Genomic DNA, 19370 nt, shown 5'->3' with positions numbered 1-19370 from the left:
TATATGGTGACAGAAGAAGATTTGACTCTGGGTGGTGAATACACAATGCCATATATAGATGATGTATTACAGAATTGTACACTTGAAACCTATATAATTTTATTAACCAATGTCACCTCAATATATTTAATAAAGGATATATATACCTGATATTACAGATATTCTCAATTTTATAATGATTTTGCATGTAATGTGAATGATCTTTTTTAATAAAATTAACTGATGATTAAAAAAACTAGGTAATTAGCATGTTCTTATAATTGATTTACTGTAGAAACAATCTGAATTCATTTTCTAAGTACCCAGTGCAGAAAATACAGGGAGAAAATGTTGCTTTTGAAGGGTGTTTTTGAAATTGTCAACAATTTTTTTTTCTCTCATACCTCCACAAACCACAGTATTTTACCTGAACACTATTTATTTGACAGAAATGTTTGATGACTTCCAGCAGAGGGGCCAGCATAGTAGCTTTGCCTTCAGAAACACCATCGATCCTTTTCACATTTTCAACTGTAGTAGGTCTGTCGTTTAAAAAATTTTAAAGTCAAGAAACCACTGAAATATTATCACTCCAGCAACACAGCTGATGTTTAGCTTCATAATGACACTCAATAAACATGTAATTTTTTCAACAACCAACAACAATGTATAATACAAGTAACAGCATTTTATAATGAATGCTTTCTTTGCTTTCCACCACATTTAAAGATTAGCTGTTTTAGCCATTAGTGAATAAAAACACCAATACCAACACCACAAAAACACAGTACCAACTAGTAAACAGATCATTATCATAAAGAAATAGGCTAATGTTCTACTCTATTACTGATCTTATTATTATGATTTTTATAGATATGAAAAGAAAAACTAGTGGGGATGATAGAAGAGGGTAAAGGGGGTCAAATAAATGGTGATGGAAGGAGAACTGACTCTGGGTGGTGAATACACAATGCTATATATACACAATGTATATATAGCATTGAAACCTATGTTGTTTTTTTGACCCAACAAATTTTAATAAAAAAAGAAAAGAAAATCTATGAGGTGCTAACTGAGGATAACTAAGAAACTCAGAAGAAAATTTCATTCAATATATAAAGTGTTTACCTGTGACAATAAACCTAAATACTTCAGTCTTTTAACTAAATATTTCTTATTATGTTCAATACCCAAGAGAACGTCTGATGTCCTTTCTAAAAAATCTGCCAATGTAATGATTACCCCTTTTTCTTTAAATATCCTCACTGAATATTAAAGTATGGTCTGAATATTTATTTTTAATGAAATAATTGTTATTGGATAATAAGCACTATGTAATATTATTAGAAAATTCTACAATAATGAAACATCTCTGGAAGATATTTAGTGACAATTTTTTAAAGAAGTATAAAAGACAAATAAAATTATCAAGCAACTATATACTCTGCAAACAATTTTTTCTAAATATTTATTGCCCACATAGTGTTTATTAGGCATTCTATTAGGTGCTTTGGAAGACACAAAAGGATGGGGAACATATGAGTATTATCATTATTCACAGAGTTTAAAATCTAGAAGATATAACACATGTATGTCAATAATAACAAAAAATAAAGCACTGTGTGATAAGTGCCATAGAAACATCTCCAAAATTTATATTTAAAAGTCCTCTGTGAATTCCAAATAGAGGAATTACTTTGCTGGTAAGAACATGGAAGACTTCATGGAGAAAATAATAATAAAGCTAGGTCTTAAAGAATTTCCTAACAGGAGTTTTGGGGAATCAAGGAAACTACAAAGCAGAAGCAACATTGTAAATAAGTACATGGAAGTTGAAAACAGGTCTTCAACAAATAGTAAAAAACCTAAGTAAGATAAACCATTTAAAATTCTATGGCTTAGATGGAAAGTAGGTTTAAGTCCAAAAATGGAGGGCCTTGAATTGTAAGCTAAAGAAATTAGGATAATGGGAAACTAGTTAAGCAGAAGTACATGATAAAGAAAGATTAATTTGGTACTCATATATCAGGAGAGAGAGAGAGAGAAAGAGAGACAAAGAGAGAGAGAGAGACACTAAGAGCAACTAGTTAAAAGGCATTTGCAGTAGTCCAAGGGTCGGGTTCTGAACTAACGCGGTGCTCCTAAAAAGAGGGAAGAAGGCACAGACAGACACAAAAAAAACATTTAAATAAAAAAGTCTAAAAACTATTTAAACAAAAGGAAGACTATGATATATGTTAGAGGAGTGAAAATAACTTCAGAGGTTTTAAATATGCGTTATTGGGAATGACATGGTATGACTAACAAAAACAAGGAATTCAGAAAGAAGAGTTTTGGTATTTGCCTGAAATGCACATCTGGGGGATTGCTGGGTAACAATTGAGATTTTTTTTTTTTTTATGTACTGGATCTGATGGCTGAAAACAGCTGGTTTTCATTAACACAGGAACAGGGAAATAAAGCTCAGTGAAGATACTGGCAGCAGCATGGGGGATTTGGGAGTCAACAACAGATGTGACAAATGTCATATTCACCAGATTTGACAGTTGGAGCCATAGTCATTATCACTTAAGGTATGTTTTACAAATCTATTACATTAGAAGAAAATTAAGTTAGAATATAAACAAATAGATAGTTTACCTCATTTTGGCCATGTCCAGAAGAATCTTATTTGTTGCCAGAACAGCTGGAGGAACATTCACTTTATTGGCATGTTTCTGCCTAGCTTCTACCAATTTGCTGTATAACACAGTCTGAACAAAGAACAAAAAAAACAACTCAATGTTTTTTAAGATGTACTTAGACAAACCCAGTCCTTTATTTTTAGAGCTTTAGATATCATATTTTCCCTTAGGATGAAAAATCAACTGAACTCTATATCAGACTCTTAACTAAAGAACAATTTTTAAAATACTGGCAACAGAATTTTAAGCATGCACAGAATCATAACTAAACTCTCAAAAACCAACTGCCTTTTAAAAGCCGTACCCGAGTCTCCTGCTCTTGAGCGGAAATAGCAGGTTCTGCAGACGTGTAAGATTTTCCTGGTGACTGCACCATGATGCTAAAAAATTTAAAAGAAAACAAATAATAAAAGCTTTTCTTTCTCCAAGTTCACTTTTTATTTCACCCCAAAATGAGAATATGTTTTCAAGTCTATGCTAACATTATTCTTCCCAACACCAATAAAGCAATTGTTACTCATATGACAGTTTAGATTTTAAACATTTTAGATCAAATACACTCATTACCATGGTAAAGTTAAAATGTAATTCAAGTTCATCCCAAAATTGGTGTACTTAAGAACTGCATTTGCCCCGTCCTCCTCCTCAACCAAATGCTTCGAAGGAAATACTCCTTATTTATATAGATAACATTTTTTTTTAGCCAAGAGGGATACAATCTAAGATTCTTTGCTGTGATATCATTAATTTTTGGTTTGTAAGTAACATTAGCACGGGATTAATCAAATTATTCACAATGTTCTTTAAAATCAAACAAACAAAAGTAAGCCAAAAGGAGTAATTTTGCTTTTGACGTCTAAAAAGGATAAAAACACCTAATTAGTGAACAACTTTATATGAAAGATGCTAGGCAGCAAACTAGATAGAAAACCAATTTCTACAAGGAGCATTTCTCATTGATTAATTATAAAGATAAAAAGTTATAAAAATGAGATGGTATAAAATAGTCTATATAAAAGATGCCAAATTTAAATAAATTCCTTGTTTTTGGGTGGAGGGAAGGGGAGAACATGTTTGATATTTAAGAACTGTTTATAAATTTCTGTTGCAACAATTTGAAATCTACAGAGTAATGTAAGATTTCATTTTCACAGTTATCAAATCCTATCACTAAAATTAAATAGATTTGAACCCAAAGAAAGATAACACTAGTTCAAAGAATTAATAACATCAGGTTACTCAACACAATTACAAATTTGTTGTAAATAATATAATTACATTAACCTTTATCTTAGCATTAATGGAAATCTTTATACCAATGTACTATTTCTAAAAGGCATATTAAATTATTTCACAAGTAATAATTTTATTACCACATATACTGGCAAAATCCTGGCTAACGTGTCCCGGAAGCAGAAATACACATGGAAATGTTTAATAAAAAATGTTTTGCCTATGAATGCTATTACAAATACAAAGAAGAAAAGCTCAATATCATCAAAGAGATAAGTGGAGGTACCATATCCATTAAACAAGAAAAGATTGCTATATATTAAAGAAGAAAGAGAACAAGAAATAGTTCATAGAAACTAAAAATTTGATAACTAAAATTAAACTTTCATTAGATGGGAGACAATATAATCAAGGAACTCAAGAGAATAAATGAACAAAAAGAGATTGAAAATAGGAGAAAAGAAAAAGTAATAATAGGAACACTAAAACACAAGCAAAGAAAACAAAAAAAGGCAGTAACATCAAGGAAAATTAAGGTGATAGTGGCCATCATAACATACTTTGGCTGAGTGGTATATAATATTTGAGTAGATTTAATAATGTAAAAACAAATTATTAATATGACCAAAATTTGAAATATAATCATGTTGGGGGGGTAGGGCGGAATCAAAAAAGGGGAAAGGAGGGAAGGGAATATGGAATATAAGCCCTAACCTACCATTATAGGATGTCAACAGAAAATTTCTAAAACTAGTAAGTCAAAAAATAGTAACCTAAGCATGTCACTTAGAAATATGGTGGCAAATACCAGAGAAATCAGGCAGAAGATTTGAGGGTGATTGCTTCTACAGAACAGAACAAAGCAGGTCTGGCAAGGGTGTGAACTTTGTTATATGCCTTTAGGTGCCAACTGACTTCAAAATCATGTACATGTATTATTTTAATGAAAATTCAAATGAACTTGTTCTGGTAAGGCTTGTAAGCTGAAAATGGTCTTTTACATTTTTAAATGGTTAAGAAAAATCAAAAGAACATTCCTGTGACATGTGGAAATTATATGAAATTCAAATTTCAGTGTCCATAAATAAAGTTTTATTGGAACACAGCCTCACTCATTCGTTTACACAGCATCCACAGCTGCTGTGAGGCTACAACGGTAAAGTTGAGTAGTTGAGACAGACACCACATGGCTCTCAGAGCCTAAAATATTTACTATCTGATCCTTTACAAAGTGTTTGTCAACCCCTGTTCTCTATCATAAATTGTCCCTGTTCTTCAGGTCACTGTTTTTCTTAAAACATTTCCTTAGCTCCAAACGGCCTTCATGGCTCAACTCAAGTGCTTGACATAACCAGAGATATTCTGGGCCCTATTTAATTCTCCAGTCTTAAATGTTACCACTCTCGTTTCCCTTTACCAGGTAATCGCTGGCATACCAGTGAATGCCTCTGTCATGTCCAACCCTCTCTTGCTTTCAGGTTTTAGTATGTGAGCCATTCCTCTGCTTAGACAAGATTCCCTCACTTCACTGGACAAACTTCTACTGAAACCTCAAGTGTCACTTCCAAAAATGTGTCTCCAAAGTATTATAATGCTGGGTGGTAATTTAATGTTCCCTTACCTGTATATCTGGCTAGAGTAGAAACTCTGGTGGGACAAGTGACTATGTGTCTCTATTATTTACCACTGAATCCCAGTGCCTATAATAGTCCCTGGCCCAAAGAAGATGCCTAGTAAGAACACAGTAAATGTTTGAAGGAAGAAATGCTTCAGTATATCAAATGAATATATTGTTTTGTACACTCCTTAAACCTTTTCTTTATATAAAACATAGTAATAGCCAAACAAAAAGAAATTGTTTGTGGTGGGAGAGTGGTATGGTAAATGTTTCTGTCAGATCCAAAGTAGTATTATCTGAGTAAATAAACCGTCAGAAAGTAAGTGTTAAAGCACATTAATTTACTCCCCTCTGATATGTATATAAACATAGTCTATTTTAATCTGCATATAGGTCCTCGGGAGTTTTTCAAATTCTCCATCTTCAGACCTTCTGTCATTCTGTAGATTCTCCACCCTTTGTTAAGTCAGCAAGTCAAATATTAAAATTTAAAGTACAATAGGTACATTACTTTTATTTTCTACCAACTCTAATACCTACCATTTTATGTTGCCATAGAACCTTTTTATTAAAAAGTGGAATGAGAATATATGTTTCATACAAATAAAATTAATTAGTGTTTAGATGCTACAGGTTGACAAATATAGATTTGAAAGTCAGCTCTGCCATTACCTGTATGCTTTTGAATAAATTAGTTGACTCCTTAACTGTTGGTATCTTCAACTATAAAATGGGGATAAATAGTAGCTAACTCATAGGTTGTTGTAAGAATTAAATGAGATATCACATATAAAAAAAAAATGCTTAGCACTTAGCATAGAGCCTGGCAAACAATAATACCCAAGAAGTTTTAGCCAGTAAATTAGTATTAGTACTATCATTTTATAGGTTTGCTTTAATAACTATAACATTGCAGGCTTATACTTTAACTTTAACTTCCTTCTGCCAGTGAAATGGCCCAGCACCTCACAGACTTTTCTCTTTAGGAAAGAAAGAAAAATAGTGTTGATAAAGTAAGTATAGAAAATAAAAATTTTGAACTCTGTACCTTTTTTTAGGAATGTTAGTCCCAGAAGAAATTTTATCATATGCTTTGTAGGAATACATCTTCGCCAAGTTAAACTGCTTTTAAACATAGAGAGGTTCATTTTAAAAAATTAGAAGTTTCAAAAAGCTTTTAAATATGAAGAAAATAAGATACAACATCTATAATGACAACTTTTCCTCTAACAACCAATTTATTAGATAAATCACCTGAAAATAAGCTCTAGAATTATTAACTTCTAAGGTTCTAAAAACAGTTAGAAATGCAACATAATGTCCCATTCCTCCCAAATCTATAGAAAATTTATCATCAAAATAATTATTTGAGACATAACAAGAGCCCAAGTTACAAAAACGATTCAATTACATTCTGCATACTTGAAAAAAAAAACAGAGCAAGTTCACCAGAAGCATTTTTATCTATTACCCGTGTTCTAATTAGCTGAAATCTGCTTGCAGGTAAGTATTTAATCTGTAAAAGTTAAGATCCAAAAACAAAGCAAGAAAGTGTGTGTGTGTGTGTGTGTGTGTGTGCACATGTGTAACTTTAATGAGAACATTTAGGAATCAGGGTCATTTTTCTATCAACTATAAGTATCAAAATATGTAAAAACAAAACAAAACAAAAATCTGCAAGCCAAATGAGTTATAAAATAGACTCAAAAGTTAGAGAGAATCAAAATAAGTTACGTTGTCAAATACTTCTCACTATTCTATTAACCCAGAAATTACATTCCACACATTTTATTCCTTTCATTATCACTTCTCTTTCAAAATTTTACATTTTGTTATACATGGCATGTTCCTTTTCTAATTGGAGGGGAATTAAAATATAAAATTTTTAAATAAGGGTTGCATCAATAAAAAAATAAAACAAGTAAGAACCACCTCTTCAATAAAAACCAACCTTATTCTCTGCAGTTAATTCAAGTGGTACTTGATTAGAGGAATGCTGTCCAGTGCCCGAAGACAAAGTTTTAGAACTGAAAAATAATAAAATCAAATTATCGTAAATGTTAAAATGTAATTATCTAATACATCATACCTCCATTCTTAGGAAGGCAGATGTAATTATATTACTCTTAGAACTGATGATTTAAAAAATTTTCTTTTTCAGAAAAAGCTCTGACAGAGCTTTCAAAGCTCTTTAAACTTTAAGTTTAAAAGAAAAACTGATTATATACATGCACAACATAATAATTATAGTGAACAATACTGTATTATAACTTCAAAGTTGCTAACACTAGATCTTAATTGTTCTCAACACAAAAAAGAATAATTATGTGACCTTATAAAGGTGTTAGCTAAAGCTACTGTAGTAATCTTATTGCAACCTATAAATGTATCAACCAACATGTCGTACACTTCATACTTACACATGCTATATCAATCATATCTCAATTTATTAAAAAACTGATAAATGATTGATAGCATGTAAAGGTATAAAAAGCAGGTAACAAGTGTATTTCCTTCCCACCTTCTACATATGAAAAGAAAATATAGTATATAGATTCTTCCACATTGATCTCAATGCTTCTTCTTTAATCAATGGGAAAGCAGCTTTCTAAATACTATACTCAGCTATTTTCTGTCGACCAAGAAAAGTGTTCTATAATTTATCTTTCTCCCACTGACCTATATCCCAAACTGACTAAAAAAGATATGCAAAAACAGTATCTTTACCCATTTTACCTGTGTGGTACCTGTAAATCGAATATAATTTGAATCATTTAAACAACAAAAAACCCAGAAGTGACAACAAAAGAGAAAACAGAAAAATGAACCTTGGTAGAAGAAACTTTCTTGGACACAACTCTTCATTAGCTTGAAGGATAAGTCTCGGAGGAGATTCTGTATTGGCTTTATAAAGCCAATTTCTACCCTATTGAACGCAAGAAGAAGCTTTTAATGCATGGTTAGAAAAATTGTATCAAACAGATAGACTTCTACATCGCATACCTTTTTAGTAAGTTGGCAAATTTTTACAAATTTGCTACGCCCAGGAGACTCTATCAAGAATCCCTCATTCATGAGGTGATGAGACAAGGCCTTCCACCAACTCTCTGTTTGATCCTTGCCAGTGCCAAAAAGGCTGTGACTGCGATATTTATCTGGAAGACGCTGCGAATTCTGAAATTAGGAATACATCAATATCTAAAAATGCTTATTTAATTAAACAGGAAGTAAACCACAAAACTGTCTATTGAGTCTTTGGATTTAACACCAAGTTTCAGCTTTAAAAACCTACAAAATTTTTATACCCATCCTTCCTGCTCTGAATACTTAAGTCACAAATAAATATGTAATCAAAATAGTGTTCCTGTTGTTTTTTAAAAATAATGGCAGAAAATTTCACATGTAATTCACATTGCATTTCCCCACGTATAGGTCTGGATATGTTTGGACTATTTAACTTTTATTATTTAGACCTTGTATGAACACACATTACTGTTTGAAAACAGTGATCATAATTACAGCTCTAGACTAAGAAGCACGGGTGTTAAAAGGCAGTGTGACCCAACAGCTAGTAACCAGGGAGCGCAATGCAATCACTCGGTTTCCACTGCGTGGCTGTCATTACTGTGCTTTATGTTCAAGATGCACTGCCAAGTTTACTTACTGTATTTCCCCGAAAATAAGACCTACCCCAAAAATAAGCCCCTGTTAAGAGCTCAGCCAGATTGACTCATTTAGTACATTATGACGATGTTCCAGAAGAAGATGACATGACAGTAATTGAATAAATGTAGATTTTGTACATGAAAGAAAATAAGATATCCCCTGAAAATAAGCCCTACTGGAGCAAAAATTAATATAAGACTAGTTCTTATTTTCAGGGAAACACGGTAATCATTTCTGATTTAGCTGCTTCACTCAGCTACACCAGGAAAAGCGGGTATGTGCTAAAGAGCTGCTGCTTTTGAAATATTTTTCCCTAAGTGAAGAGAATATTCTGATGAGACTCTTCGTAGCCATCAAGTTCTAGAAATGTTGGGGAAGCTAGTCTGTCATATGCAATTCTCTTGTTCTCTAACAGAGATGACTCTCCCCACCTTCACTATAAAGTACCTTTCCATTCACTTTGCCCTCTAACTACCGCTTTCATTCATCCTACACAAATGCAAATGGAAAATTGCTCTTATCCAATGTATTTGTGGTGAATATGGCAGATTGTGATTCAGGGGTCATTCCAACCTTCATTCACTGTAACATCTACCAGAGAAGTTACAAACATGATTTCTTAAACTCCCTTTCAGCTAGGGTTCTGAATATAATTTAACTTCCACTAGCCAGAGGCATTTACGTGACATCTATAAGCAGGAAGTGAGGCAAGGCTGCTCTTCTGCTATTTTTGCAGCTGCATTTGTGGAGGCGCTTGCTTTTTACAAGAAAGTGTTAACAAAGAATCCAGCGTACAACTACTACCTTAGCTTCCCAAGTGTCAAAAAGCATCCATCTTATCGATATAGATTATAGCAGGCTCAGGGTGGTCCTCAGAGCATGCAGAAGTAGAACCTTCCTGATCGGTACAGCTCCCTATTCGTGCAGTTCAGGGTCAGGCACTGTTCTGGTTGCTTCCCCATTGACAGATAGCCTCTTGATCACAGAAGAGGCAGCAGCTCTTCTGGTGGACTATTTCTCAATATAATCTTACAGACAATACTATAGAGCTATAAATACTTAGTAATATTAAGTACCTTTATGTTTAAATTACTTCGAGTGATAATGAGCTCTCTAATATAAACACTGGATTTTAGGTTATATTCATGTTTCAAAAACATTCATTCCTTGAATATGTCAAGAGGTTACTCTATTCTAAAGATTTCAATATAACATGCAGGCTAAAATTTTAGAAACAGGCACCGCCTGCCATTCACCATTTTTACATTTCATCTATACTCTAATGTAGGTTTAACAATCAATGCATGTAAAAATCCAGGGGTCAAAATCAAACGTATTTATACAGTGAGTTTCAGCAGACATAACTCAGGCACAGTAAGAGTCTCTCTTATGAATGCATTGGATTTGTTCAACAGATGAGAATGTTACAGTTACAACTTTATTATTTTGGAATGTTAAAAATGTGAATACAAGAGAAATAGCCTAAACGAAGTCGATCCTTCACACAAAGGCAATCTAGGCTGAAATAAGATTAGACTGGGATAAATTCCCATCAGAGACACATGAGGGCCTACATACTGAGCATAAAAACACGTGAGCTTCCAGTAAATCTAGTTAACAAAATCTGTAACATGCATTCTGTTAAATCTTATAAATAAAAATAGAATTCTTTTTGTTAAAATAGCTAAGTAATAAGCATTAGTGTCATGATTTTAGTTACAAAAATTTTATTAAAACAAGATTTACAGAAATAGAAACACCCACCTTATTCTTAATAATCCCAACCTATGTAACTGACTTACATCATATAATTTCAGAGCTGGAAGAAATGCTGGAACTCTTGATCTACTTAGTCATTTTTTACTCATATTACGAACTCAGGGGCTCAAAGATGTTAAATGGTAGACTAAGGTCCTAGAGCTAGGACTAAAACACAGGTTTCCAGACTGCTGGTTCTAATCTTTTATTACTATTCCATACACGCATGTGCATGCACATGCACACACGTACACACACACATACTAATATACATATACATACGTACATGTACACATATACATTTACATATACCTTGAGTGTAGTTAGTACAGCAAGACTACCTGAGGTCAAGTCCTAACTGTGACACTTAACCAGCTTTTTTACTTTGGGCAAATTACTTATCTGTGCTTCTATTTCCTTGGCTGCTATACAAGAATAATTATAGTTTCTATCTCTCAGGGACGTTGTGAAGATTGAGTAACCAAGACAGGGCTTGGTCAACAGCATTGACTTAGTTTTTATTAGCTAACAGCTGATCCTTTAATTGAACCTGAATTTCTAAATCAGGAAAAATCATGACTTGGTGTTTAGTTAGTTTTCCCTGGAATACTTGTAACGGCACACTGCATCTGCTAGGGCATAACTTTGTAGTAGAAGATGCTACTGCTTGCAAACTAACATCAAAGGTATTAAGCTGCCTATCTAGTACTTACTAACAATCTAGACACTAAAAATTATTCCTCTAGCCTTTCCTTTCATAAGCAGGAAAAAAAGTGAAGTGAGTGAACACATTTACTAGTATGAAGTTAGTAAAATAAGGGGCACCAAATCAGTATATCAAGGAATATGGATAGCTAAACATTGATGGATAAGTGTTAGAATAAAGACAGTTGACTGGCTAGAGCACACAACTAAAAGTATCACTTTTTGATAAAAGCAAAATCTTTGTACCACTATCTGACAGAGAAAACAAACAAATTTGCCACTTCTCTGATTAGCTTCTTGATTCCCCACAAAACAATATAGTGCTCTATACAAAAACATATGTTTAGTAACTAGTGGGAAAGAAATTATAAACAGTAATGCAAAATTTTTAAATCCCTATGTTCTTAGAGTACAAAACAAACCCATAGTTGCTATTTATATTTTTATTAATTTTTTCCCTTTTACTTTTTTCCCAGTTCCTACAGGCCAAAGGAGCTCACAGCTGCCACTTCAGGTCTTTAAAAAGTCATTTCTGGAGCTGTAATTCTATGTACATAACGAAACCAAAAATAAAGTAACAATTTTTATCTCTAGGAACACAATTCAATCAGACAAAATAGCTTATACAAAGAATTAAGTATCGGACAGTTTGAAAATCATAAAGGGTGATTAAAACTACCAATAATTTTCCAATGGCTGCCTACGGTCAAAGCATCTTGTATCAAAAGTGTTATCTAATTCTGCCACCATCATAAGGTTTACCCCTTTTATAATGTGATCAGGAAAGAGGTTTAACTTAATCTCCTGGTAATGCAAATTAGTGACAGTGCTTCTATTTTCTGATCTATCATATTAAGATAACTGCACATCTTATCACTTATTCATACAGGGTGTTTGAAGATATTTATGTGGTAAGCTGTTTAGACACTAAAACAAAGTTCCTTAGGCAACATTTCTACTATTTAATTTCTAACTAAACTTGTGCTTTTAAAAAACAGTCTTAAACTCCATTCACAAATACCTGGATGAGCTGCATAATCATTTATACAATTTAGAAAAGTCTTGTGTAAGGAAGGAAAATCATGCGCTGCTGAAATTATATGTGTTGTATATATGTACAAATATTCTCTCTTTAAATAAACTCCAAGAGTTCCCAGTTTAATATATTTATCATCTTACAGATCAAAATTATCTACAGAGATATTAATTTTGCCTAAATTAGTTAAGGTGGACGATTTACTAAATGCCCAAGAGAAATACAGTTATAATTTTTAAAACAATATCCCAGTAGATACCAAGATCACTGATATGGAGGGTGAAAAAACTGCTTTATTTTCACTCTAGTTAATGTCTACAAATTTTTGCCAAGTGGTACTTTTTAAAAGTTTTACACCTTTACCTAGCAAGGGTAGTATAAAATTTCACAAAGAAAAAACTTCTTAATTTGAAGACTCCCAGAAGAGACAGCCAGTATAAGTGGTCTGACTTGGTTTTCAAATAATAGGTGAAATCTGATCCCTCTTGCGACCAGTTCAAATTTGTCTAGGAGCCCACTTACACTTATTTGTTGATACTGGATACCACCGGATTATAGCAAATTAAAACAAGAATAATTTTTCTAAATTATACATTCAGCTGGCATACACAGGTCTTGAAGATGACAGAGATAGAAGAAATTTTCAGAGATACCATTATATTTAATCTATCCCTTCAACTTAAATTCTTTTTATTAAAAAAAAAGAACTCACTGCAGCTAAAATCAAATTCCTTAGTCAACACAATGATTAAATTTCTAATCAAATGTGGTGTGATTTAAAACCAAATTTTGAACTCCATTCAGAATCTAAAAACATCACGACCCAAAAAGTTAACATGTTTTCAACATATTTCATTAAAAATATTTATAACTGATTAATTGAATATGTCCCTTCCTAAGCAAAATAAAAATTCAGAAAATATTCACACAAAGCATTCATGTATTCGACAAATAAATGCTTACTGAAATTACTTTTTTAAATGCAACGTACAAGTGAGAATTTTAATCTCTACTTTAAGTACATTTTTAATCAATATACATATTTGCAAAGGATTCTATCACACTTCTGATTTATTCAGCTAATATTAATATACACTACTTACCTTTGCTTTACTGACTTCTAAATCAGGAATAAAATTATATAAACAAAAGAACTACAGAAAAAGCTCTTTAACTGTAAGGGTCATGACTTATTCATATTCACCTGCCATTGTTAGCATAATGCTGGCACACTAAAAAAAAAAAAAAGTAGCTGAATTGACTATTCATTGGTAAAGCAAAAAACAAAAATAAAAAACTTCCTTGTAATTTTCAATGCTTCTGATAAGAAACAGAACAGGAGAAAAAAATATACTGCCAAATATTGTTTTCACAAATAATCACTGAGATTAAAGTTTCGTTCAAAGAATTTACTACTTTCCAGGGCACTAAATGATACAATTTTGTTCTAACTTGTCCCTTGCCATAATAAAGGTTAACTTTTCTTAATTATCCTAAGAAAAACCAGTCTAGGGATTCATCCACCTGCCATGTAATAAACTTGCTTTTTTACATTTATCTCTGAGTTTCAGAGCTGAATGTCAGCTTGAAATATGAAAACAGCAATAGATGTGATACACACAGGTCAGAAGTAATGAATACAGTGCCTACCTGTAAATTAATATGACTCTCTGTGTTTCTAATAATTCTTCTAAAGCCAAAGCTACAACTGTAATACAGCAAACCTCTGAAGAAAAGTGTAATAGGAGTAAAAAAAACTATGGAGGTGATTCACAGATATACTTACAGAACCTCGGAGAAATAAAATTGAAACCCCAATTCCAAACATTCCTTGGAACACGTTCACAGCAGATAATAGCTTGAATGCTTGTGGACCAAAGTCCTGTGACATATCATCTGAGTCATCAATGGAAAAGCAATGATTCAATCTAAATAAAAACAGTATGTTAGAAAGCTTAGCCAAAGCATATACCTTCAGAAATAAAAAGATTTAATGTAATAATTAGCCAAGTAAAAAATATCTCAAATGTGTCAACTGCTTCAGAAGCTACAAATAAAGTTCATTACAGTCAAGTGCATGTGAAGTATGTAAAACATGAAATATAAACTATAATGTAGTATCACCGTACGTTATGCTGATGGTTCTCAACTCCAATGCCCTAGAACCCAAGTTTCACAGGAGGTACCTCGACCATAATAGACAAAAGAAGAGGAAGAAGTTTAAGCAGAGAGCAGAAGTAGAGCTCTGAGAGTTTGACTGATTATATAAATATTAGACTTGTGTGTTAAATTTTGGAAGAATGTAACTTGGAAGGAAAAGTTGCCAAAACACATTTTTAACTTAAAAACAAATCTCTCATGCAATAAATTGTTAGTTTAAACTGTAATGACTGTAAAATATGACACAAAGATTACAAATTATAATCTGTTATAAACTGTTCATTTAAGTCCTTTTTAGAAGCTAAATTCCTAAACTATCCTTCAGGTAGATTTGAAATTATCATTAACACAAATGAGAATTCTTTAAAGCGGGTTGAGAACAAAAGGACTCCTTTTAGAGAAAATCAACTAATGCAATTCAACTACCTAATTCAACTGCTTTCTTTCCACAAAGTACTCTACGCTACATCTTATAAGTTTTAATGTATATTATTGGAATTACCACTAAGTTTTAAAAATGTTTTAATTTCCAATCTGACTTTTTCCTTTGATTCATGAGCTATTTAAAAGTGTTATTTTTAATATCCAAATGAGTGAGAATTTGTTTATCCTTTTATTTACTTCTAATTCAACTGCATTCTGGAGAAAATGTGATGTGTTTGATTCCAACACACTGAAAACGTTTGAGACATGCTGCAACCTAGCACAGGGATCAGAAAACTTTTTTATAAAGGGCCAGGTAATAAATAATTTAGGTTTTGTGGGAGATATAGTCTCTGTCTGTGTCACAACTACTCAGCTCGACCCTGCAACAACAGCTATAGATACTATAATATATAAACAAAAGGGCACGGCTGTGTTCTAAGAAAACTTGATTCACAAAAACAAACAAGTTTGGTTCATGTGCCATAGTTTGCCAATCACTGCTCTAATAGTCAATTTTTATAAATATTCCACATATATGTAAGAAGTGTAGTCTCTAATTCAGTCCTTCCCAACCAGTGTGCTACAAGTAGTTTATAGGTGTGCTGAAAGGTTAATCCCTTCACACCTTAGGGTTCTGTACAGAATCTAGACTCAACTAGCCTTGTGTACTATACAGATATCATCAACTTTGTGGGCAGGAAGTAAAAATGTTTCAGATACATTGCTCTAATTGTTTGGTACAGGGTTCTACATGAGACATGTCTGATAAATCAGACTTGTTACTATGTTAACCAAATTTTCAATAGCTTACTAATTTTCTGATTGCTAAAAATTTATATCAAACTGTTCTACTTTGATCGTGGATGTGTTGATTTCTTCCAGCTGTCCTGTCAATTTGTACTTTTGTAAATTATCGTTTTTACTTTGATGCGTAGAAGAAGTCTGTCCTCTTGGTGAGGACAGACTACATGAGAACATTCCATCCTTAATAGTACTTCTTTTGTCTAATAGTAACACAGTTACCACACCTAGGTATACGATTAATTCAACTAGGTATACCCTTTGTTTTCACTTTATTTTTTCAATTAATATGTAATGAAACTGATTGTGGTCTGTGTGAGTGTGTGCGTGTGCGTTTGTGTGTATGTAAAGTTTTACAAATTTAAACACATCCATGGATTCACATGCATAGACTCATCTAACCAGCCCCACAATCAGCTACCAGCACCACAACCAGGACACACAACAAATCTATCTCTGCAAAATACTTCCTTGTACTATTCCTTTGTAATCATACTCTCTCCCCTCCCTCGAACCTCTGGAAACCACTAATTTTTTTCTTCATCCCTACAGTATAGTCTAATGTTTGAGAGAATATCACATAAATGGAAACATACTGTAGAAATGGAATTATTTCTTCTTGTAAATGTTTGGTATAATTTGCCGTTAAAATCATTTGGACTAAGGAATTTTATATTCAGAGGTTTGTAAGAAGGATCCCATTTCTTTAACAGTTGTAGGACCATTCAAGTTATCTATTTCAGCGTGGGTGAGTTTTGTTAGCTTGAGGTTCTCAAGGAATAGCTCTATTTCATCTAAATTACTGAATGTACATACACTGTTATTCATAGTGTTTCCTTATTATCCTTTTAATGTCTGATGGAATTCCTTTGAAATTCCTTTCACTCCTGATATTGGAAATCTGTGTGTCCTCTCTATTTTCTTGTTAGAAGTTTCCATCAATTTTATTGACCTTTTCAATGAATGAGCTTTTGAGTTCATTGGTTTTCTCTACTGTTTTTCTATTTTCTATTTCATTGTTTTATGCTCTTATCTTTATTACTTCCTTCTGCATCCTTTTAGCTTACTTTGCTTTTATTTGCTTCTTGAGGTGAAAGCTTAATTACTGACTTGAAACTTTTTTTCTATTATAAGGATTTAATGCTCTAAATTTCTCTTTCAGCATTGCTTTCCTGCCTCCCATACATTTTATATTTTCATTTCATTCAGTTCAAATTATTTTCTGATTTACCCCCAAAATCCCTCTTTGGCTCATGGGTTATTTAGTAGTCTGTTATCTTTCTGTCACTAATTTCTAGTTTCATTCCATTCCAGTCAGAAAACATACAGTGTGTGAATACTACTCTTTTAAATTTAAGTTTTGTTTTATGACCCAGAATATGGTCAATGTTTGTGAATGTTCCCTCTGCATCTGCTGCTGTTTGGGTACAATGTTCTACAAAAGTTAATTACGTAGATCCAGTTTGTTGACACTTCCGTTTATCCTTCTCACTGATTTTCTATGTACTAGTTCTATTACTTACTGAAAGAAGATGAAATTACCAACTGAAACTACCAACTGTAATTATGAATTTCTCTATTTCTCCTTTCAATTCTGTCAGTTCCTTTGTAAAATATATGCACACTTGAGATTACATGTTCTTAGATATGACAGTTAACTTTGTGTCAGCTTGGCTTGGTTATGGGGCCCAATCGTTTGGTCAATCACACTAATCTAGATGTTACTATAAAGGCATTTTGTAGATGGGATTAATATTTACACTCAGTTGCTTTAACAAAATTATCCTTGATAATGTGAGTGAGTCTCATCCAATCCAATGAAGGCCTTAAAGAGCAAAGACTGAGGTTTGCTGGAAAGCAAGGAATTCTAACTCAAGACTATTAACATAGAAATTCTGCCAATTTTCCAGCCTGCCAGTTTGCCCTACAGATTTCAGGCTTGCCAAACCCCACAACTGCATGAACCAATTCCCTAAAATCAATATCTCTATCTCTCTATCCCAGTGTCTCTGTCCGTCTGTCTCTGTCTCTGTCTCTGTCTCTGTCTCTGTCTCTCTGTCTCTCTCTCTTTCTCTCTCTCTCTCCCCCTCTTTGTCTCTTTCTCTCTGTGTATACATATGTTTGTGATACATTGGTAGACTGACCCTTTTATTATCATGTAATGTCTTTCTTTATCTCTGGTAATATTCTTTCTCCAAAGTCTCTATTGTCTGATATTAAAATAACAACGTCAGCTTTCTTTTGATCATTGTTTTCATGGTATTTGTTTTTATCTTTTTATTTTTAACCTACACATGTAATTATACCTATACGGATTTCTTATGGACAGCATATAATTGGGTCATATTTTTAAACCAGTTCTAACAATGTCAACCTTTCAATGGTGTTTTAGACCTATTAAAGTTAATGTAACTACTGATATGTCTAGATTGAGGTCTACCGTTTTATTGGTTTGTCTATTTATGAAGCAAAATAATATTGTCTGTTTTGTCATCTATTTACATATGTAAGTTCATTATTTTGTTTAAAAACAACAATACATACCATTCAACAAAAACTGATTAAAAATTATTTGCAAAGGAAGAGAAACAAAGACTGTTAGAATGCCCATCTAGGAGAAATCTTTACCTGGACTTGCAATTATCACAGCATTTTTCAGTTCCCATAATACCCAAGGAGGCTTTTCGTAGTTGTTTGTCTTCAAAATGAGACAAGATGATTCTACCCAAGAGAAAATTTAAAATTAAATAAAAGAACAAAAACATGTATGTTAAATTCATTGCTGAAAATAATGAGGTGAAATCATCATTAATTGATTCACCTGGGACCTCATTATTTGGCTTCAGCTTACTGAGGCAAAAAGAATGCTGCCTTAAAAATTCAGTACATATGTAACACCAACAAAATATTGTTTCTAAATACTCACAATTATTTTGCAAAACTTCTTTCTTAAAAGAGCACCATGTTATTAATTGATATAAAATAAATAATACATACTGTCGTCTACAACTGCTGGAATAAAGATATTTTTCCATATTTGCCTCCATCTTTAATTTGTATAATCGAAACTTTTCATTTTTTATCTCACTAAGGCGGTACCTGTCAATTAAAAACATCATAGGAATACATAAATCACTTAGCGATTTTGTTACTTTTTATTTACTTTCTATTGTTTATTTTTCATAACCTATAACAATTATACCCCTATGAAGATAGATAACATTTCCATCATCCCAGGGAGTTTTTGTGTCCCTTCCCAGTGAATGTCCCCCACAAGAGGCAAGCACTTTTCTAGTTTTTAGTG

General features: G+C 32.6%; 1 protein-coding gene across 7 annotated transcripts in view; it reads right to left on the bottom strand.

Annotated features, from left to right (window-relative positions):
- The window catches only part of WRN (WRN RecQ like helicase), a 134952-nt gene that overhangs the window by 29144 nt on the left and 86438 nt on the right, over positions 1 to 19370 (bottom strand). For 4 of the 7 annotated variants that reach the window (XM_081046237.1, XM_081046236.1, XM_081046239.1 and 1 more), the window contains 10 exons: positions 19064 to 19165; positions 18695 to 18787; positions 14466 to 14607; positions 8518 to 8688; positions 8343 to 8440; positions 7466 to 7541; positions 6563 to 6639; positions 2968 to 3043; positions 2620 to 2732; positions 407 to 521 (listed from right to left, as the gene is read on the bottom strand). In XM_081046237.1, the coding sequence (XP_080902363.1) occupies positions 407 to 521; positions 2620 to 2732; positions 2968 to 3043; positions 6563 to 6639; positions 7466 to 7541; positions 8343 to 8440; positions 8518 to 8688; positions 14466 to 14607; positions 18695 to 18787; positions 19064 to 19165 (1063 nt within the window). The remainder of the gene's footprint in view (positions 1 to 406; positions 522 to 2619; positions 2733 to 2967; positions 3044 to 6562; positions 6640 to 7465; positions 7542 to 8342; positions 8441 to 8517; positions 8689 to 14465; positions 14608 to 18694; positions 18788 to 19063; positions 19166 to 19370) is intronic. The other 3 variants (XM_081046238.1, XM_081046240.1, XR_013993210.1) reach the window with 2 other exon arrangements.

The sequence above is a fragment of the Rhinolophus hipposideros genome, assembly GCF_964194185.1.
Source record: "Rhinolophus hipposideros genome assembly, chromosome: 4".
Classification (NCBI taxonomy): Eukaryota; Metazoa; Chordata; class Mammalia; order Chiroptera; family Rhinolophidae; genus Rhinolophus; species Rhinolophus hipposideros.
Note: the sequence above shows the minus strand (reverse complement) of the source record. Positions and strands in the feature narration are given on the sequence as shown.